The sequence below is a fragment of the Larus michahellis genome, chromosome 7 (assembly GCF_964199755.1).
Source record: "Larus michahellis chromosome 7, bLarMic1.1, whole genome shotgun sequence".
NCBI classification, from domain to species: domain Eukaryota; kingdom Metazoa; phylum Chordata; class Aves; order Charadriiformes; family Laridae; genus Larus; species Larus michahellis.
In genome coordinates, this window is record NC_133902.1 from 4679965 (window position 1) to 4703510 (window position 23546).

General features: G+C 41.5%; 1 protein-coding gene across 1 annotated transcript in view; it reads left to right on the forward strand.

Annotated features, from left to right (window-relative positions):
* The window catches only part of TAOK1 (TAO kinase 1), a 68941-nt gene that overhangs the window by 15329 nt on the left and 30066 nt on the right, over positions 1–23546 (forward strand). The window contains exons 2-3 of the mRNA XM_074593618.1: positions 15943–16169; positions 20587–20658. Coding sequence (XP_074449719.1) covers positions 16038–16169; positions 20587–20658 — 204 coding nt within the window. The 5' untranslated portion in view covers positions 15943–16037. The remainder of the gene's footprint in view (positions 1–15942; positions 16170–20586; positions 20659–23546) is intronic.

Sequence of the window (23546 nt, forward strand, 5' to 3'; positions counted from 1 at the left end):
CATGAAATATAAAGGTGTTTGGATCTGTGCTGTTGGAACAGACCAATTTCTGATTACAGCTTTCTGTCAAATTTAGGATGGATGTGTTCCTACTTGAGCTGAAATTGCCTTTTCAGCCTTAAAATACTTTAATGCTTACTAGGTACATTCAAGCAACTTAAGTACTTTCCTCCTCTCTTCAGGCCAGGAGAAAGTGCTGTATTTTTTCCTTGGGAGTTGAAGAGTTGGTGTACAGGAGAAAAAAAAATTTAAATACTCCCAGTAAGAGTTAACTTGGGTAGGATGGACCTTGGGCATTAAAACTTGCTTTGTGGGCCTTGTTTCTGAATTGTTGTTCCAAGTATTTGCTTCAGGTGCAGATGCTGACCTACCTCTTTCATCCCTCTTATTCAGGGCAATTAGTAGTACCGCCAAAACCAGAAAAGAGACAGATAATTTTTCGAAAGCAGGTTTTTGGAGAAAAGATGTAGTCATTTACCTTCTGTATGTGCGCAATGATGTGTCGATTAACCTGTCTTTCTAGTGGAGAGGCAGTCAAGCAACAGGATGCCTAAGTCCGTGATTTGATGGACTTTTTAGTAAACCTTCTGTAAGGAGAGATCTGCTGAATTTACTGGGGATATTCCACCGCAACAGATGCCACTCTTCACTTCTACACTGCTTGCAGGTGCTGGTGTTGAGAGAAACCATGGCTCTTGAGCACTCCATGGATGTGTCTTCCTAGTGATAGATATATAATAATGATGTAGGCAGGTAAAGCATAAAGGTTAATTTGTTTTATAAAAGTTCATCAGGGTGGAGACCCTCTTTGTATTTGCAAAACACCTCCTGGAACAGGGGCTTATCCCTTAGCAGGACCCACGGGTTGCTCTTATGCTGTAATGTGCATTGCTTAGGCATTTGCAGCCTGGTGCTGAGCAGGCAGTTATTCTCAGACAGCAGCTGAAGATGCTCCAGCCCTGGGCTACAGGAGATCAGAAGGACTTTTTCCTGCAAGAGAGACTTCTCTTGTTTCCAGTTCCTAGACTGTGGGGAATCTCTGTCCTGTGTTCAGTGAATCATTCCTGGAGAGCACCCAGGCAGTGTGGAGGAGGAAAATGCCTGGTGTGAATGCAGGAGGTATAAAAGTCAGATGAGAGAGGGGAGATAAGAATACGTCAGGACAGAAGTATAGTGAGACCGGGACTGCAGAGGGATGGGAGAGGAAGGAGCTACAGCTGGTGGAGAAATGGAGCTGGAGGTTTGCAGGAGAGGTGACTTGGGAGCCTGGGAGATGGGGAGGGAGGCAGCAAGCGAAGATTGATTGTTGGCAAGGGAGATGGCAGTCTGAATTCTGACACTTTCTAATTTTGGAGCGCTTGCCTTTGTAACCTTAATAATTTTGTTCTAATATGCTAGATATAAAAATTATATTATATGTTCTGAGGAATTTGGTTACTATGGTAATGGGTATATAAGTACATAAGAGAGAAGATGTCAGCAAACGGAACAACTGTAATGTAGCACACAAACCTGTGACTGCCTGCATTTGGGAAGCAGGTCGTTAGGAACTTCTCCTACTTCAGTCTCCTCTCTCACTGCCAGGATGTCTGTTCCTGTCTGAAAGTGATGTCAGAGCTTCTACAATAAATCTTTGGGGTTTATGGAATGTCAGTAGACGTGCCCAAAATTCCTGGGTAAACGGACCACGTACCTGCCTTCCGTGCCAGGATGGCGATGTCTCTGTGTTCCCACCTGGCCTCTGGAAGTGCAGGACCAGCGTTGACCAGCCAGACCATGAGCGTGTGGGATGGGAGCTGCTGCTGGCTGAGCTGTGGGTGGGTGGCTTGTTCCCCGAGTTGTGCCACAAGTTTCCCCCTCCTTGCTGCTGGTACCCTGTCTAGCTGGATTTTGGGAAGTGCAGCTGATACCTAGTTTTAAGTCTTTGCCAGAAGCCATTGCTTTCATTCCAGCAGCTTGGTCACAGTGACACAGTTGAGGAAGGTGATGGGGAGCAAGAGCATCCTGGGGAGCACCAGGAGGAAATGTGTGGCAGCTGTTGGCCCAGGAATGGAAAGGACAATGGTTCTCACACGCTTCTTGTCCCATCCCTCCCCTTCCTCATCTGCACCAAGGACATGTTTTGTGTGCCCAACCACACCTTCTGATGTAAAAACTACCCGTGCCATGTTTCCCATGTGTGGGGATGGAAGGGTTGTGAGGGAGTGACCGTCCTTGCCAGGAGAGGGTTGCTGGAGAGCTGACGGAGCAGGACAGTGGCTGGGATGGCAGAGCACTGCAAGTCCAGTTCATCTCACGTAGGTGAATATCAGTACAGCATAGGACACAGCACCACGTTGGAGATTTCTTAAAGCAGGGTATGGTGTAATGGTTTAGGGGCTGGCTGCAGGAAGGTGAGTTAATCCTGTTGAAGGAGAAAGTGGGGGCTAGAGGGAAGCTGCTGATAGTTTTCAAGGATCAATCTTCAGGCAAATTTTAAATGGTGTTTTGGTCTTGATGTGCCATGAAAGGACTGCGTTAATAAAATCGGCTGGGGCAAAGTTGGGAGCATCGTCAATCCAGAGGACTGGAGCCTCGCTTGGCAGGGCTGAATGAGCTGGGTGGTTTGCAGTAATAGAGACATAAATAGGATAGCACAAAGTGTGGGTCATGCAGTAACAACAAATATACTATATTAAAAAGATATAATAATATATATCTAATATACATATAAATATATGAAATATAAAAATGTGGTTTATCAGTTAGAAATGGAAAGATGTGAAAGACTTGAGTATATCCATCGATACCATGGTGATTTTAAAACTTCAATGCTATGTGTCCAGGAAATAAGCAGATGTGGACAATTCTGGTCAGGGATTTTTTTTTTAAAAAAAAAAAAGCCTTAGTTTGGGACGGATGTGAGGAAGGGCTGTTAGGATGGTCTGGGAAGCCAGTTCTCTCTCCTGTGTCGTAAAGGGAGGCAAATCTCGTTTGCTTTTTTCAGCTAACAGGCCAAGGGGACACATATTATATCTCTGTACTTATGCTTATCCCTCAACATTGAAAAGGGAAGAAAACTGTTTAAACTTTAAGGACAGTATGGGAAAAAGAGTAAGTCAGTGTAAACTGACAAATAGTAAATACAAACTGTAAATCAGTCATAATCAGTTCTTAATCTTAAATTGGTTCCTAATCAAAATAGGAGTGGGTTTCTGGAGCAGCCTTATAATCAGAGTAGTGGCTTTGAGAAGTTCTCAGGAGTTGGTTATTATTTGATGATTGGATTCTATTATATAGTTGCTCAAAATAGCAGGAACAGGACTTAATAGGACATTCAGTCCTATGATCTTAACTTTCCAATTGAGACATATTCTGTATCTGAACCACTGCTACCTAAATTGTATTGTATATTAGTTGAAATGAGTGTTTTCCCCATGAAAGCAGATAAAACTCATCAAATTAAAAGGGTGTGCTTGTTATCTTAATATATCCTGAAAAATACTTTTTATTTTAAGTGAAAGGCATAAAGACAAGTAATGTAGGCCTTGCAGAACCCACTGGAGAAGCGTTTCTTCAAGTAGGTAAAATAGTGAAAAAGGTGTTCCTTGATTTGTAATTGTTTGCTTTTGGTTATTTGACTCATCCCCTTGCTGTGTGCCGTTTAAAAAATTGTTCTGCTTGGTCATGTGGAGACAGGAAAAATAAACACTCAGTCTGAGCTGGAGTAAAATGGGACAAATTGCCATGATTTTGGGGAATTCCAGTAGGAATGGAGCTGCTCTTGGGCTCTAGAAATGTGTGAAATAATTGCTCAGTAAAGGCATTTATGGGCACAGGTAATCTGGTGAAGAGATTTAATGGTTATAGAAGGTTTTAAACTCTTTTGATGCTGAAATATGTTTGAACCCCTTTTTGACCCTGCTTTAAGTTACAAACTTATGAAAGCAGCCATATACCTTTGCTGAACTTCTGATGGCTCTTTCTGTGGGCTCCGTTAGGTTGGTCACTCCTTCTGAAGAGCAGACTAGCCTTTCACTGGTGATCTGTTCCGAAATGCCTCTTCTGCATTTGTCCCATGATGAAGGTCCATCACATACGTGCACCTTACTAGAATCTAGTAAGGTACTTTCTCATTATTTCTGTGCAACCTTTAAATAAACCGTGTTTGTTTGTTTGTTTGTTTATGGTAACGGTATATTTTATAAACTCCTGTGTTAAACAAAATTTACAACGTGCGTTTTGATGATGTTTGTTTGACCCTAGAAGAATAGCAATAGAAAAATTGTCATCCAGTATCTAATGCGTCACCTGTCTGGTCCTGTCTTCTGTTTCTGGCAGTGGTAACGACTGGATGCTTCGGAAGAGGTGCCAGGAGCACTCAGGAATACCTTACCTGACCTGTGGATGTTCTTACCCGTGTAAATGTCTAGTTTAAAAAGCAATGTTTATGTGTCTTGCGGTCAGTACCTTGCAGTAGTTTCTGCAGGTTAATTTTGCCCTTTATGGCTTGATTGGTTGAATTCCTTCACTCTGTTATAAATATGCTACTCTTACATTTTGTGGACTTATGGACTTGTTCTTGAAGTCTGAGCACTTGACATGGCCTTCTTATGTATGATTTTTAACTCCTGCGGCTTTTCTCTTCAAACTTAGTTTGTTTTCTTGGACATCTATGACTTTCTATTTCTGAGGCCTTTTTGTACCGTACTTTCATTTATTGCTAGATGTGAGTGAAGAATAATAGCCAGGAGCAGAGCATGGCAGAGACTTCCTTAATGTATTGTCAGAAATTCTGTATTTTCCTAATTAATTCTTTGTGTTGTTTATTAAAAAACAAGTCTGATGTTGTCTTTGCATAATGGTGCAATTATTTTCATTGAGCTGTCTGCACAAAGCTCAGCTCCTGAGTTGTGTTTAGTTCAACAGTAGATATGTGCTTGACTGTTCTTTACTTTTTGAGCTTTCATCTCCTGTCTTGTTGCTCATTCACGTTGGTTTTTTAGGTTCCTGTGTACTTTCTGGTCCTGTCAACTGCCCTAAATAAAACTTGTCATGTTCCTTCCCCTCCCATTCCAAATCTTAAATGCAAATATTATGCAGGATCTGCACAGTATCTGTGGTCATTCTGGTTGCGAGGGCCTTTTCCCTGGTTCAAAACATGTAATTATATATCTGACCTCTTGCTTTTTTTCTGTGACTTGTATCAGTATTTCAGCTCTTGGTTCAGAGGTGGTGTTTCTGTTCTCCCATCTATGACTAATTAATACTCATAATAATTTTGTGTACAAGACCGCCCACTTCTTTTTGAATATCCTTTTGAGTTGTTCTGTCATTTTAATGACATATAGTCTAGTGCATACACGTTTGGCTTGTTAGTTCTTAGTCTATCACAGTCACCAAGTGATTAGCATGTTACTTCCACTAATTATTAGTTCAGTTAATTCTTCTGTTCGGTTTGGCTGCAGCCGTTGTGGGCAGCTTCTCTGGAGCAGCAGCTGTTGGAAGGGGACAGCAGTTGTGACAAAAGTATACGTCACCCCGGAGGTACATCAGTCTTCTAGGGCAGCTACTTACTCATCCAGTAGGTCAGTAATGTTTAATTTACGAGTTTATTGAAGGACCAGCTTTCCTGATGTATGGTCTGTGACAGCACCATGCCTTAGACCTAGTCATCTTCTTTGTGCAGAAAATTTTCCTTCTTTCCTGTACCCTTGCTCTCCTGTGTGGCTTTTCTCCAGCCTGGTCGCGGAGCAGGCTGCGTGACTGCCTGAGGCTTCTTGCTGTCACAGCTTGGGTTTTAAGATTATCCCTGCAGAATCTTCCAGTTTTCTCTTGGATTTTTCTGTTAGTATTTGACTTTATTTTCTACGTTAGGTCATTCCTGCTGGCTTTGGTTTCGCTAGGTTCGTACTTCCTCAAATAAGAGTCTGACCTGTGGACTGGGGGGTTGGACGTAGCCTCTGGCTGGGTGGACATGTGTCCTGGCGTTCTTCTGCACTCTGGTGAATTTAATTGCAAGCTCAATTTCACCGTTCTCATTTTTTTACTTATTGGTCGGAAGACTTTAAATTGCTTCCTTTCAGGCCTCCTTCCTAAAACTGTGTGTGATACTACTACTTCTTAATTACTTCTTTTCTCATGGGTAATTATCTATATTGTGAGCTTTAGTAGCTTATTTCTGAGTTATTTATGCTGAATCCAAAATAGCTAATTTGCTTACGTTTACATTATTTATTGTTCTGGGGCAAAATTGCTTAGGGGTCAAGAAAAGGTTTCTTTAAACCCAAGTCCCATTAGGATATCTGACTAATTTTTTTTTTTTTTTTTTTTTTTTTATGGACAGCTGGAGTTTCCCAGTATTTTTGCTGCTAGACTTAATTGACTCTCATCAGCTGGCCGCTTGCTAACCTCTTCCTGGCCAGTATGCTGCCAGCACAGCATGTCCTGCACTGGAGCTGTTGTAATGCATACTCTTTAGTCCGAGAGAGGTGGCCACAGAGAGTTATCTGTAGGTGATGCAGTCACAGAGTGTGTGTTAATGTGATGCTTTATGTAGTAAAGGAAAATAGTTGGCAACAACTGTGAACTTAATGAATTGCAAAAGAAGGGGGACAGAAGATTGCATTTTTTCCAGTTGCCTTCCTCATAGCTTTGCTAGCCTAAGGAATTGCTAAATTTAGAGCTGACCTTCTTAATAAATGTACCAGAACTATCACAAGCAAAGACATTCAGGAGATGTTCGTGTTGAATATGTCAGGGTATGGTTAGCACTTCTTGAACTTTGATGACATTGGTCTTTGAGAAGTGAACGCTGGCTGTTCTTCAGCTATTCTGTAGGTCTAACTTTTGATCCCTTGGGAAGTTTTGCTTTAAATAGGAGAAAAAATACAGGACGCTTTTTGGCATTAATTTTTCTTTCAACTGCCTCAGCATTGTCTTTTATTTGCATTAAGTGGGAGGGTCTGTGGTAGATTTGGTATTTCTCGGGTGAGTGGCATTGCAGAACTGCCGGTTAATAAAACTGGCGTTTTCAGGAGTACTGTAGTGTTAGATATATTCCTGTTTGTTTATAACCGGCATATGTAACTTGTCAAAATAGATCTAGTTGGTTCAGAATATCTGTCTTTAACACAGGAACAGGCTTACCCAGTTAGAGTTATCTTTTGTGCCACTTAGAAATCTTGAAAGATTGTAGAAATAATCAGAAATACAGAAAACTCTTTCCATTTTGTTTTAAATGGAAGGCACAGGATAATTGTTGCACTTTTTGCTCTACTGCTGGGTTTGTCAGCGGAGGTTTGGGAAACTTCACTTTCTGACCCTTTTGCTAGTGACATTCCTGGAAAGTAAACATCCAAGCAGAAGAGCTCAGCGGGATCAGAAGGTGTGCTGGGGTAAGTAATTCAGGGAGTTGATGATGGACATTTTAGTGTCAGAATTTTGAGAGGAAATCAAAGTAAGCCACAGAGTCTGCAAGTGCATGTATAAGAGAAATGCAAGCAGTTCTCTAACATAAAAGTGTCTTCCTGAGGCTGTTCTGTGAAGAAGTATAATACAAGAAAAGATATAGGTAGAGAAGCAGAGAAAGAAAGAAAAAAAAATCTGCAAAGAGGCTTTTCCAGGATAGAACCATTGCTCAAAAATCTTTTTAAAAGGAATCTTTCTGGAATGTTAGGCTTGCTCTTTGTCAGATGAAGAAAAATTTACCGTGTTGGGGAAGAAAAGGTTCCCCATAACCAAAACATAGGTGCTCACGCAGACAAAAAGCTCCCAGAATTCATCACAATATCCCGGTGCAGATTCATCTTAACCTTTATAATCTAGTCCGTCTAGAAATACATAGATGAGGGAACGTGGAAGATATAAAGAGGGCAGCATTTGATGACCATTCTCCTGCTCTGTAGGGGATCTCAGTGCAGTTACACAGGCATGTGTGGGGTTGTAGACCACGTGAAGGTGCTCCTCACTGTCATAATGGCTGTAAGATCTCACCCGCTTCAGTCTTTGGCAGCAGAAGGGGCTCCTGAATCGGAGACAAGGCACTGCTGTCTTTTCCCTTCCCTTAGGGACTGGTAGAAAGCAGGGGAGCATCTTGCATACATAAGCTAGAGACTGAAAAGCAGTCTAGAAAAGAGCAACATCTCGGTGCGGCTTTCCATCCATAGTTACCTTTTACAACTTAGTTTTTTCAGACCATTCCAGGTGCCTTTATTCTGCTTGTAGTTGGCACTATTTCGGGATGGTTCCTTTTTTAAATCAGTTTTGTGACAGCATTTCAGATTTTTTTCTGAATATTAAACATTTTTCTAACAGTCTCTTGTAGAATGCCATTCATCTGCACCTCTCTTTTCCTTAATGACAGATAGTCCTCATGGATGCACCATGGAGAAGTGTACCAAAAAGAATGGTTTTAAGATAATTAAGAGAAAGGCAAGTTCATGACTCTGTCAGAATTTTTTCATCTGAGCTGCAGCTCACTACTAAGTGGCAAAAGAAAGTTAGCAGGATCCCGAGGGAAATGTTCCCGAGTGCCTTTTGTCCTTTTGCGGGGCATGGGAGAAGCTGAATGCCACTTGCCGCATCTCCTGGTTTTTCTTATTTCGTTTCTGGGATATCTTTTTTTCCCCCCTTAATTACCACTCTAGGAAGATTTCCAAATTGCAGAACTAGGAGAAGTAACTTGTTGTTAGCTTGGGTGGGAGAGGTTTACCCAAGTACGCAAGTCGTCTGTGGTCTGTGGTTTCACATGAATCAAGTAACTAAAACTGCTGTCCGTTTTGAGAGGCTTGGAGATGCTAATAGACTTTCCGTTGTGATAATCACCTAGAATACAACTGTCTCAGTACCATCTGCCGTGGTGTAATTGAGCATGGACGGGAAGCTGATTTTTAGCTGTTGAAGAAAACAGCCACCTTCAGTCACTCATCTCCTATGTGTGCGAGGCACGTTAAGGCACTTTAGAGTTGCTCTGCTTCTGTTAGAACAGCAAAAAAGAGTCAACTGGGTGGACCAGTGGGTGTTTTCTTTTTTTTAATTAGAAAGCAATAAAAACCGTGGTATATAGTTTGTACAAGCTTGCTGGAAGGAGAAATTGGGCGCAGTGATCAAGAACGTACTTTTCCCAGTGATCATGAAGAACCTGATGAACATGTGTCCCTGCATTTGTGAGAGGTGCAGAAGGATGGATAGAAGATGATCCTGAATCTGTCAGTATTGCACTGATGGCAGATGCCCTAAATTTCAGATAAGCCAACAGAAGTTCTTCGGTCTGTGCCCGTAGAGAAAGGACCCACCACAGCAGGCTGGTAGCACCTGGCTTTTGATGAACAGCAAATGAAGTGATGGGATGTATCTCTGGCTGCCCTTTATCTTTCTGGATAAGGTAACTCCATGCATAGAACTCATCTGGCTGAAATTGTAAAGGCTGATTTATATGCAGATGGTAAAATAGGTCAAGAGTAGTAGCATTGTTCCTAAAGTCACATGTATCGGCATGGCCTGGTGTGACGAGAGTTTGCTCCTTGTGATGCTGGACCTTCATCCTCTTTTTTGATATGCCCCCACCAAGTGTACAGCCCTTCCGCTTCTGGTACCAAATCAGCGTCAAATCATCGCTCTTGCATCTCCACGGCTTTGAGGGGTGGGTGGTGCAACATACCGTTGTTGCCTGAAGAGAATACACTGGTGTTGCAAAATAACAGTTTTGCCTTGAGAGTGCATTTCAGAGTAAAATTAATAACTTTTTTTCTTTCTACTCAGATGATACTTGTGCCCTTCATCACATTGTTTTCTCTTTCTGTACATTGTGGCCGTGTTTTGCAGTGTTGTAGATGGGGTATTTTAGTCACATAAGGGCAGAGCTCAGGCTCCTGTGTGGTCCTGGTTGAGTGAGGATGCGCCTGGGTACGCAGGTGTACCTTGTGCTGGGACAGTCTCTTTGGCATCTCAGATATATGTCGGAGAAGAAGCTTCCTCTACCCGACAGACAATGTTATATGATACCGAAAGTCCAGCTGCGGTTTCCTCTGCGTGGTTTATAACCAAACAGCTCAAACATGCGGATATTTTTGGTTTGTATGCTAGAAAACTTGTTTTAAGATTTTTTTTTTTCTGAAAATGCATGGAATAGTGACTACTTCACATTTTGCGTACAAGCAGCAACTTGCATTCTATAATTTAGCTTACTTTTTTTATCTTACAGGCTTTTATTCAGTCTAGCAAAAATGGGGAGTGATTTGTCTGCTACTTCCCAAAACGTACTTTCAAGCATTCAATGCTATACAGAAATTTTTAAAAGTCAGTATTTTAAGCATTCTTATCATCTAATCATTCTTTAAGCATTCTTACCATCCATCTCTCACTTCAGGCAAAATTGTAAGTAAAATAAAAGAAAAATTGAAAGTCAGTTCTTTGAATAGATCCACCTTACCATATTTATGATAGTGGTGGAAATTTTCAGTGTCAACTGGAAGCCATTCAGGAGATTTTTAATAGCGTGTCAAAAGAATAATTTAATCTCTGCTTCATACACTCCCTGGCTCTGACCCGTATGCAAGTAAGAGAAAATCCCTTTTCCCTTTTTCAGTAGTTGCATGATGACACTCATTGCCCATCTACTTGATGCTCTTGCATTAGATCCTGCCAGAGGAAATTACAGTAAAATTTAGCAACTGTTTGCACTACATGCAATTCAGATGCTTTAAAAAAAATAATAATCTAAGTGTCAGTTTCCAGATGAAGTTATGTTATGGTGGGCAGTTGTTTCTTGGTGGTGTTTTCTTGGCGGAGAAGGTTTTTGGCTGTTTTTTTTCTATCCCCTATGATTTTGGGTAAGAAGAACTTTGAAGGGCCGTTAGTTTTCTGTATTGCATATTCATTTTATCATCTTTGCTCTTACAGCACGCGGCTCTAAAGATCAGAGGTGCTGTAAATCATCTCCTGCTTTGTTTATTTTTAAAGCGTCGGGTATATTCTATTGGGGAAAAAGGCATAGTGTAGCTACCTTTGATACTAAAGATGAGTTTTTACAGTTTTTACTGTGCTAAGTGTATTGTATAGCAGATGGCATTTATATAAAACAAGATTTATGCCTCAAATTGCAAATCATTCTTTGTTTATAACTTAATAATGGAGGACAGCATTCCTGTTGGCCTCGTTAGCCATCGTAGGAGTCCGTGTAGCATGTCTCTTGGTACCCGGTGAAATGGAGAGAAACACAGGATGATGGGTGCATAAATCTGTTCGTCGTTTCCATGTTGTGCTCACACGGTATTTGCTTAACTCTGGTTATAATATTCTTATGTGTAGAAGCTGAAGGATGTTGAATATGTTGATTCCTTGAAACTTCATTTGTGTGGACAAAGTGCGGTGCTTTTTAATGCTAATGATCTACAAGCAAGCCTATATGCTAATTGTCACATTTTCATTCCTACAAACTTTTGAACCGTCTTGAGGAACTAGAGATGCTTTGATGCGCTCATGTTTAGTGTAACCTAATACCTTCTGGTCACCGTCACTCTCACTGAGTGGGTCTGGATGTGAGCTTGGAAAATAAGATGATGGAGGTCTCGGTGAGTGGGTTTCCTTCTCCTTTGCAGGGAAGGCTAAGTACGTTCTCTTCTTAGTAGGCTGGTTTATTACATGAAAACAGTTATCTGTGACACTGACAGCCGTCAGATATTTTACTGAGGAGAGATGTTAATTTCTCTGAGGTCTCCGCAGCACAAGGCTTAACTATGCACTTTAAATATGGCAACTGACCATTTAGAGCTTTGCTTGTTCTGCTCTGCAGGATCCCAGGGGATGTTAGTCACAGGGGTGGGTCTTACTTCAGCTTGAGATGACATGGCAGGGAGGCAGAAAACACAGCAGAGAACAGGTCTTACCCTGTCCTCGTCTTCAGCTTCCTCGTGTCAGTGGTTCGAGGTGTGTATGTACATTTAATATAGCTGTAATTACAAAGGATCCAACGTCTTATTGATTTCATAGACTTTCGTGCATCTGTGCGTGCAGTTTCTGTTAACTGTTAGTTATTCAGATGAAAGTAATTTGATAAAACATTTCGGCCTGTAGTCGGTGTCATTTACACTGGTAATGGTAACCACTAACTAAACATAGTTAGTTCAGCCTACTAGATGGAAATAGAGTTGGTCCAGTCTTGTGCTTTGATCATTCCCTGGCTTATTTTGAATCTTTCTCGTATTTCTACGTCACCTTGTCGGTTATGAGTGGAATTGATCTAAGTACCAGTAGTTCTGTTTATGCAATGCAATATGCTCTCTTTGTATGAGTGACAACTAGGAAAAAACCATGGAATTTATTTTGTCTAATTTTAGCAGCCTGCAAGGTGGCTTCTAGGTAGACTTCCTCTTCATCTGTCAGACACGGGCACAGTCAGAGGGTGCCATATCCCGTTTGCAGTGCCCATCTCTTGGCCACAACCAGGATCCGGCCACCTGATCTGAGCTGTTAAGGTGAGATGATTGGTCCCATCCACTGGGAGCAGTTGTGTTTAACAGTATAGCTGCACTGATCCAAAAATCTGTAATAAAGAGAGTGCATCGGTGGAAGAAGGTAAAATATGTAAGTGCAACTTGACCGTAATTTAGAAAACCAGCTGTCTGCTGGTATATGATTTAATTTTCAGTGCAGTTTAGTTGCAGGGGTTTTTTTGATCCTAAGACTCATCTGTATTTTTAATACATTTAAAATAATGCAATAACCACGTTGCATGCCACTTCTCCTGACTTCACTTTCATTTCCCCAAAGTGCTCAGGTGTCATTATTGCAAGGCAGGAGGCAGAGCATCTCGGCTGCTGGCACTATCGGGCTTTGGCAGGCAGCACGTGTTGTCTGGGTAAAAAAAAAAAGACTAAAGGAATTTAATATTGTAGCATCCATAAAAAAAATGGGAGCACTTTAGTAAGTGAGACACTGTAAAGCTTTCTTATGGATGGAATTTACATTAATGCATTTTATTGTTCCATCTAAGCAGATCAAATGATAAGTGTAGCGTCACATACACTTTTGTGACTGTTCTGTTAAATAGGTTTCAATACTTAATGTTTTTATTCTCATGCATTTCAAGGCAGCAATTATTTCCAAGAATAAAGACAATTAATTTTGTCTCTGTGCTCTCAGTATTAAGGTGGGGGGGAAGCTGTATTTTAAGGTGTATCACGGTGGATGAGGAGTTCTGCTCCAATGTGCCATAGGAATTCCGGCAGCGTGGTAGCCCAGCCCCGTACCACTCCTGCCTGTATCGTCAGTGAGCCTGGGAAGAGTTTTAGCAGCAGTAAAAAGTGTTGCCTGTTGATGACATTTCAGAGGCATGCTCAGAAAGGATGCCAAGAAGGAGTCTAGTGGCTGGTTTGGCATGGGGGTAGGTGGGGAGGGGGAAAAGGCCGTAATCCATCTCAGCTGTGTGTGCGCAGGGCTTTTCTCCTGGCTCCGGTCTCACACGCACGCTCGCTCCCGGGGACATGTGACTTTTGGCCATATTAGCAGGTTTATCCAAGCCTAGCCCCTCTGACTAACAGATGTAGGGAAAAGGGCATTCTGGGATTGCAGCAGTTGCTTTTGAACAACAATGTCCTTTTTGTAAGAATCTGATGCTTCTTAAAAGATGGAACATGACATCATTACCGTCGATCCAAGAAACATTCCTTCAATAATACTGAGTGTGCTCTGGTTATCAGCTCCCTTCCCCCAGCTCCTTTCTCTCGCTTTTCTGACTGATGCTTTTTGTCTATTGTTTCGTCGGGGGCTGTAAATGTGAAACAGTTGTCTTTCAGTGTTATGTGCTTGTTAGAGCTGGAATCAAGTGGAATATTGTTGGCTTATTTGAAAGAAAAATAACAAAAAACCCAACTCTTCTTCCAGTCTTCATAAATGTAGCATGCTTCAGGTATGAGCTGAATTGAAGCTAATTATTTCCCTTCCCACACGGTATTCGTTACCGCGTTATGCAACGGAAGGTGGAGATATCGCAGTCCCGTTCCTGTGCATCTCGCTCGGCTTCATCGGCAGCTGGGTATCTCCTGTGCTGATGCCGCCTGCTTCGAAGGCTGCTGTAGTGATCCTGCATCAATACAAAATGTGTGTGTGCGCGCTCACTCGTGCAGTATAGCAGAGCTGCGAACAGATGAATATTTTCTGTGTATATGTGTTTGTGTGTGTGTGTGTCAGTTTTTCCTTAGCCCCTGAGAGGGGAAATATGTTTTGGGTTATAAGTCTTTCTGAATGCTGACTGCTTGGAGGAGAGCTATGAAAATGCTGGATTTTGCTTCCCTTCCCTGCGTTCTCTCTCCCACGCATGTCTTCATCGCAAAAACTGGAGACTCTTGAAGACTTTACAAGTAGGTATGTCCTGGCTGTCTCTCGCGCAATCCTGCTCTCCTCGTAGCGATGCTGGCAGTTTGTTGAACTAACAAGGAGCCGGCAGTCTTTGGCACTTTCACATGGTGCAACTGTCTAGAGAAGAGTACCACTGAGCGTAAACTTACAGGAGTATGTCTTTTTCCATCCTGGTAGGAATTGCCCCTCGGGGAGGGGAAAACAAATGATTCATTGATGATCCTGAGGTTTGGAGAAAGGTGGTGTTATAATGTCCAGAAAAGGAGGGAAAATGGACAGGGATAGGGCCTTCTGATACACTGGTTAAACTCGGGTTTATTGTCTTTTTTTCCATTATGAAGACGTAAAACTTCTTTTGAAAACAAATTTGACAAGAAAAATGAATTAAAAAAAGCAGAAGTCTTGAGCAGACAGGGATTTTGGGGAAGAAGTGAGCTGTGTGATTAGCTGTTTGCCTGTGATACGGAATTATTTTTATTGGTGACCATTTACAGGGAATTGAGAGGAGACATGGGGGGAAAAAAAAAGGCATTTTATTTGTAATGGTTGTTTGGCTTCACCTGTTGTAGAGATACGGTAAGATTTTTAGCACAACTAGACAGTATACTTTTATTCTGGGTAGATTCCAAGACACTTTGAGTAAATGAAAGCAAATGCACATGCAAGCAGAAAAGGCTGCTTACTTTCCCAATGGCACCTGAAGTTGCAAGTTCCTCTGAAGAAGGAGTTTGCCAGTGGGCTATTGTAGAAGACTGTATCGTGTGCTATCACGATTAAAGTGTGTGGTTGCATCTGCTTTAGCAGAGTAGAAGACATGCGTCGTGTGTGGAAGTGGGTGTCTCCTGTTCTGGATGCTGTTCTTCTAAAGAAGAGGGTTGTGAATAAGGCCCTGAAGAATGGGCACTTTAAGATGAAAATAATGAATTTAGATAAGAGGGAAAAAACCAGAAGAGACCATGGCTGATTTAGTTGTGGAAGGAGAAGCTTTAGAGGAGTCTCCATGTGCGTGCTGAAACGAGTAAAAATTGATCACCAGCTCCTTCTTAACTGGAGGACAATTGCAGAAGGAAAAAAATACTGAGCTGAATTTAAAAAATGTAAATACAGATTAATAAATGGCAGTGGTGGTTTGTACACATCATACTTGTACCGTATATCTTGTCTTGCAAAGATCATATATATATATATACACACACACACATATATATATATGCAATTGTGTCATTCGCTGCACAAAGTTTAAACACTACTTGAAGACATAGTGTGTGTAACTCCTCAGGGGGAGGGTGTCAAGGTAATACGGGCTTGCTAGTGACAACCTGGTGACTGCTGTGGGTCAGAGAGATTCTGTTGGCTGCTCTATAGGTGACTGAGCAGATGCTGGAGCAAGGAATGTGTCTCACTTTGTGTTTTGGTTTGTGTTCCATAGAAATGCTTGACTGGGGTCACAGTGGGCCTGTGACATTATACCAGCAGACAGATTGCGTTGCTTAAGGCAACAGGGATGCTCGTTCTGGAAGAAGTGGACCCTGCTCTGCTGTAGCTTTGTTTCTGGCTCTTTGCGAAGAGGATAATCAATGAAGGATTGCAATCTTTTTCTTGCAGTAATCCATGCTGAAGAGGCTCCATTCATACAGATGAACCAAGGGTTGAGGCAGCACTTTAAACCCAGATAGTCGGTCGGCTAACTGCCCAGCAGGATGCCATCAACCAGCCGAGCGGGCAGCCTGAAGGACCCAGAAATCGCAGAGCTCTTCTTCAAAGAAGATCCAGAAAAGCTCTTCACAGACCTCCGAGAGATTGGCCATGGAAGCTTTGGAGCAGTTTATTTTGTAAGTATCTCCGTGACTTGTGAATTTTAGCTGTATCTCTTTTTACCTTTAAGCTGTGAACGTAGACTTCTTTTGTACATATTGAGGAAAAGAAACCACTGTGAATCTTTTTATATGCTGTTTGGGGCAGAGATGTTTTCTTGTGCCTGTACAGTCTCGGTCCATTCACAGGCTCACAGTATCTGTAAGGTGTTTGCGTACAAACTGAAAAGAAAAACTGGAAGTGTGTCCCTTGACTGGTGCTTTTAGATGCATCGTGGGATTTATCTGCAAATTAAAACGTGGACTTCTGCTCCATTGATTCTGACTGGCAATGCAGTTCTCTTGGTCTGATTGTCTCCTTATCATCTCTTGTCCCTTGAGAGAAATTGAGTTCTCTCTCCCCTCCTGCGTACCCTCAGGCTCCCTTAAAGCCATTCTTTGTGTTTGACACCTGAATGTTGGTGCTTTTGTTGTCATTTGTCCTATCACATCCTTCCCTACTGCAGGCAAGAAATCCCAGTATTCATCTGCATAAAACTTATTTGACAGGAACGTCTGGACAGCAGAATTTTTCCCAGACTGCTTGTATAGCTCAACTGGAGGTGGGATGTCTCATGGTAACCTCATTTGCAGGTTGCTGTATGGTAACCAAAGTGCGTACTGCGAGACCTTCATTAAAAAAACATTTTCCTCAGACAACCTTTTCACATTTATAATTATAGGAGGTGTGGCCAAACCTGCCAGTTTTCCTTCAGAAAGCCATTTGTGTCAGTATTTTATGAGATGCCTATTCATTGTTAATAATTGCAGCAGACCATGTTGGGAACCTTCCAGCACAAATTTAATGCAGCACAGATGAACTAATTAGGAAAAGCTTCTTAATTTTGTTCCCTGCTTAAAACTATGAGCTGCCACTGTCTGGGAACAGAACTGGGGGAGGAAGTGTTTTCTAACGAAACCATACTCACCTGCGGCCCTTGCTTCGTGTCATTTACTCCCTTCGCTTAAAGAGCGAATATAAAAGGAGGGAACTGACAAATCCGTCTTACTGCTGTGTGGAAATAGCACTGAAGTTTTTCAGGAATGATGTACCTTCTAGAGGTGTGCCTGGACCACACGGGTATGGAAAACCAGCATACAGCTGAGGTATCCTGTGAGCTGTGGGTTAACAGCATGCCAAACGTCATCCGAAACATCCCCAAACATGGGGATCCAAACATCATCCGAAACATCCCCAAACATGGGGGGGTTTAGGTTAGATATTAGGAGGAATTACTTTACTGAAAGAGTGGTCAGGCAGTGGAACAGCCTGCCCAGGGAGGTGGTGGAGTCACCATCCCTAGAGGTGTTTAAGAAACGTCTAGATGTGGCACTTCAGGGCATGCTCTAGTGGCAGAGATTGTAGGGTGTTTGGTTGGACTCGATGATCTTAAAGGTCCTTTCCAACCATGAAGATTCTATGATTCTATGATCCAGAAGCGTTTGTAGACTGCTTGGAGTTGTGGTAAGGGCTGATTGCCCATTACCAGCTCCTTCTGCAAGATCAAAAGTTAAGAGGTCATTAATTTCTAGGCCTTTCTTTCTCTTCCCCCCCCCCCACCATTTTAGACTACCAATTCATTATAGGTTGGTATTTATTCACTAAGGAGTGTGATTACTTGATAGTGTTTGGATTGTGCTTCTTTGACAGAAAGTACATCTAATTTGGGGCTTGCAAAAGGACAAGCATAAGCAGTGCCGTGCGCTACAGCCCATTTGGGGGCTTTGACAACTAGAGAGAAAGTTTCCAACAAAGAAGATACGCTGTTGCTATTTCTGTGTTACAAAGTTTAAACCTGTTAAGTTTTGAGTTATATTATGGTATCTTTTTTTACTAGCAGCAGGTCTAAGATGTTGAATCTGTAATACTCCATAACTCAAACAGAAATCCAAAAGATGGGGAAGACAACATGGAGGGAGAATTTCAGTGCAAATTAAATAAACATAAAGAATTAAGGTAGAGGAGTGTATGTCTTGGGTCCTTTACTCCTCTATAAAGCTAAGGAAAAAACTTCACTTATGTTTCTTTAACAAGATTTTGATTTGTGCTAATGCAAACAATTAAACTTTCTCCAATCAAAGTAATATTGGATTATAGTTAATAACTGCTTAAAAGCATATTACCAAAGCCGATGACATACTCCACCTTTCCTTTGCTCATGCTTTGCTTGTGTCACTGCTGAAATTACTCTGGTCACCAGATGTTGATCCTCCGTATGGAGTTTTCGGAGGAAAGCAGGATACACGCGCATCAATGTCTGCCATAAAACAAGCTTCGTTCGTTTGGATTGTTTGAGTTAGCCGGCCTTGTAACACCCTCGTGGCTCTTGTCTGGGAGCTGTCTTTTTTCAGTTATTCAAGATCACAGGGAAACTATAAAAAAAGCGAATGAAACTCCATGGTTGTACCATTCAAGGGGTGTCAGCTGTGGTGGCTCTGTGTCTCTCGCGATGAGGGACCGCAGGCGTTAGGCAAACGCAATCAAGGGTTATTTGCTTGGGTTTTCCAATACATAGCCCCCCCCCCCAGTCTGCTTTCATTGCATGCAGCCTGGGCCAAAAATGTTGATGATAAATAGATGTGGGAGTAATTAACAAGTAGGAAAATCCATATAATTCTGAAATTTTCCCCTACCTTTTTTTTAAAATGCAATTTAGTCTTTTGTTGTTGGTTGTACCTACCTTTCCTTCCTTTTAGCACTGGTCCCGAGAAGACATGACATATTTATCTTGCATGATAACTGCCTAAGTGTGTTCACTCTTGTCTGTTTCTTTGTTTCTGTTACATCCTGCAGTGGCAGAAAATATCTTTTTTTTCTTTTTTTTTCCTTTCCTTTCATAATTGACATGAATTTTGCTGGTTCACCTCATGGTTTTAGTTTCTTAGAAACTGCAAGTCTGGCACCTCTGAATCAGTTTGGTGTTATCCTTACCCTACTCCCTGCTCTGCGGTGTAATAATAGCTTTCGCTTGACACAGGAAGCCTACTACACTGGAACGCTGCAGATGGAGCAGAAGAATAACCCACTCTTTTGTTAGAGCTGTGTTCCTTCTGCTCTACTCTAGTATTTTGCTTGCCTGTTTTATTGCAGTTCTTCACTGATTGGAATGTTTCAGACATTGTCTCTAATTAGTCAAGATCTAGGAGACAGAATTTTATTCTTCCTTTCTTGTCTCAAAACCAAAAATATTCACGTCCCTCCCCAACCTTAGATGTACTGTAATATCAGCGAGCAATAGGAAAGATCCTCTCAAACTGAAAGAAAACTAAAAATAGTATGGGTTCAAGCTTATAACTGGTTGAAATAAAGATTGACAGGGAATTCTGGGAATCTCTTTAATGAACGGCAGAATTAAAACATGACTGAAAAACCTTTATGTAAAAGGCAGAGTCCCAGTACTTCATTAATCCATGTTTTGAGAGGCTGTGCTTCATAGCACAAATATATGAAAAATCATCATTTTCATCAGTGAATGCTGTGGTGCACGTTATTTTGATTTATCTCATTTGGCTCCATATCCAAGTTGATTATTCTTATCAGAGGGACTCGGGGGTCTTTTCCTCCAGCACCGTCCCCTGCTGCTGAAATCCTGGGGTCTGGTCTGGAGCCATCCTGCCTGCGAGGGGGAGCAACGCCGCCTCTTCTCCTGCCAGGGTGAATGAGCCGTTGCTTTGGTGCTAAATTAAACACAACTTCTTGTCTAGTCTTATCTTGGATTGTTGCTGTCTGAAGGCAGGAAGTCTGCCTCTGAAGTGTGAAAAACCACGGGCATTTATTGTGCAGTGGAAATAATAACATTATTGGGTTGAGAAAGTGAAAGTCTGAATAGGAATCTGAAGATGGGTCTCTGAGGTCGCTGCCGTCTCTCTCTATATCATCCGCCTGCCTTTAAGACACAATAGGTAATTTGTGGGAGCACTGGGGAGAAAGCCGCCGGTGTCTGGAGCGGGTATCTCCTGCGTGTCCTGTGACATCTTTGCTTATGTTTGGAATGGAAGGAGGGGGCTGAGCCTGGCTTCTGTTTTGTCGGGAACGGACCTGGGCAGGGAGAGAAGTTGATAGAGGGAAAATCCTTTCTACTTGAATCAGGGCCACTTTTATAAGCTGTGATTTTTAGTTTAGAAGTGACGGTACTCGACTCCTGCAGAGACTTGCTGGATGCTGAGCATGGAAAAATGTTGTACCTTGTCTCACAGAGAGGAGGGTGATCTTTAACTTCAGAAGGACGTTTCTAATAGATGCCGCAGTCAGACCCTTTGAAAGATATTTTAGTTTAACTCTCTGCAAAAGCTAACTAATGGTTAAAGATTATTTTTTTTTATGAGTGTGTTTGATTTATGTCTTATGGGGAATCATGATCTGAAGAAGCTGATGCATCATGTTTTCATGTTACAGGCACGTGATGTGCGCACCAATGAAGTGGTGGCCATCAAGAAAATGTCATATAGTGGGAAGCAGTCCAATGAGGTATGTAGAACATGTTGCTTATTAAATATTGACCATTGCAAATACTTATTATGTGGGATGATTTTAATTAGCTTGGGTTACAACAAGAGAGATCCTTCCTATAACTGTAAAGGTGAATGAGGGTACTGTGTAAACAAAACAAATTAGTTTACTGTTCACAGTGTATTTCTGCCGAATCTGCTCCTGGAGAAGGTGGATAAGACTGCTTCCAGACAGAAGGGGCTCTTATGGAACTACATAAATCTCTAGAAAGCAAAAAAGAAAATGAAAACGAGTAGTTTTGTCTGTTAGTATGTCTTGTTGCCCTTAAATGTTCCATTTTAAATCCCTTTTAAAATAACCGTGTTACTTCTGGACAAAGCAATAGTAGCAGTGGATGCAGTAGTGAAAGATTCAGAGGGAATCTTGCTTATACAGAGTAGTAAGGCAGAATGCATCCTTCCCTGGAATGACTGTGCTGATGAGGAGCTAAAACAAAAGCAAAACAGCAGTGAATGAATGAGTGTGAAAATCCGAACAGCAGCATAATTAGGGAAGAACTGCCAGAGCTGGGGATTAAGGCAGTCTTTGCAGAGAGGACTGTAAAAGTAGGCCTCTGAGATTTAAACGTTAAGTGTTTTCATGGCCACCCCAGATGTGTGCTTTTTCCGTAGGATGCTTAACAGAGATAATTGATTTTATACTTGAAATGTTTAAGTGCTAATACAGAATCTTGAAAAACCCAACATGACATGAGCAGCTGATTTGGTATTATTTCTGCTAAACGACATCTATCAAATCATGGTGTGACTTTTCAATAGAAGTATTTATCGTAACCGTGTTGTTCAAGGCATTTATGGTTCCCTCCCTCCATTCTCTGTATTCCCGTCTCGGAAGCAGTCTTGCTCCGATGAGTTTGACTAACAACTCGTTGCTTTCTGTGCCTGCCTTTTATGTATTGATCTTCTGCACTCCAAGGAGCTGAGCTATTCCTTCCTGCGTGTATGTGTCTGTGTAGGAGGTAGAGGTGGCGGTGTCTCTCCAGCAGTCCTAAATTCCAGCTTCATAGTTAAATTTGCTATGTGTGTTTCTATTTTGTCACTGCGGTGACTTGTTTAACTGTGTACTGATGAAAGAATAATTTGTACTTACTACTTGTCCTACTGTTTTAATTACTGTGAGCTATAAATACTCTGTTCACATGAATGAAACAAACTGTGCATGCTTCAGAAATAGCTTTTGTTTGTCTTCAATGCATATGTTTCTTTATTTTGAAGAAAGTAATAAGACCAGGATTAAAACACTTTCTATTTTACTTCTATATTTACTTGTTTTGTTCAGAAGTTTGCTAGAGTTAATGATCTAGCCGATGGAAAGAAAACTGATTAAGGGCATTCTTTTATCATTTATATTTACTTTGGTTTCATAACAAGATTTTATCATTGGTGGGAACAATCGTTTTCTAAAATAAGGACATATTCTATTTTAAAAATACATTAAAAACCTTTGAAATATGTAGCGCTGTGCTCTTAATGTGATCTTGAAGCTTTTTTTTTTACACAGGAAATCATGAATACGCCTTGACTAATGTATCACCTCTCTCTTCCCAATATAGACGTTTAGCGTGATGGTTTCTTGGTTTGGTTTTTATAGCTTAGTACCTCAAAGCCTTTGAAGCTAAAGGTAAAAGGCATTGAAGTCATTCTTGAACTGGAACCAGGATGTGAGTGAGAGAGTTTATGTTCGTATAGCAGCACTAGTGTCATTCTCATGAAGTTTCTGGCGTTGAGAAATGCTTAGTCAATAAGCTGCCCCGGTTGTGGCTACTGTGTTCCCTGGTTTCGCTTGATTCAATAACCCTAAATTTTTTATTGAGGAGGATTTGGTTGTTGTACATGTTTTCCAAAGCATTTGGGTATATGGGACCTCTGTCCCTCTGGCCACGTACATGCACCTGGAGAAGCATGTGCTGGGAGATTAACAGGACCTGAAAAACAGCTTTTGAACCTTTTGGTGTTGGGTGAGGTTTCTCTCCCTCTGATTCACTTGAGAACTGATATGCTTTCTCAAAAACATTTTCAGTGTCAACACTGTCGTGTTGATGTCTGCATACTTCAATGGTTTCAGCTACTGCATTTGTTTTTGAAGAGTTTTTCCGGTAGTTGTAGTTACCCTGTTGCGCTTACAAGCTTTTGCCTCCCTTGCCTGAGGAGCTGTGGATGTGCAGCAAATGGGAGGACTTGGCGATTTCCTCCGAGGGGAGTAATGGCAGTGTCTAGGCACACAGTGGAACATGACGTTTTGGCCTCTTCTGTACTTTAAAGTTGCACTGACAGAGGTTCCCATGTTATAAACTTGGATTTTGTTTTATCTGTTTATTCTTTTCCTCCTGCAGAACCTTTCCCTTATCTATTAGGTAACTCATTTTAAATCTGTCCTTGTAAAAACTAAACTAGTTGCGGAGAAACATTATCAAGAAGGTAGTCAGATATTTGGCGTTTGATAAATGGAGTCTCATCCGGTGTAATGTAGTTATTAGAAGGGATAGGTCTTTATACCTACAAGAGTTAAGTGAGAGACAGCTGATCCTGCTGAAGGACACTTACCGTCCACATCTCTCTCAGGTTGGGATGCATGTTTGATTTGACAACAGAAATTATGTCCCTTAAAAAAGGATTGCTTCTTTTATGAGGACTTGCTCAGATATTAACTGTTTACCGATATATCCTATGCATATATATAAATATATAGTATTACATTGATGAGAGATCCTTAGAGCCTTCCCATACAGCCTAATCGATCAAGTTCTTATTTTTAGATCTCTTGAGGCGTTAAGCAGTGAACATCATGGCGTTGATGAAAGTTTATTTTGATTTGGAACCTTGTGATGGTTTTGCCTCTTAAAATAA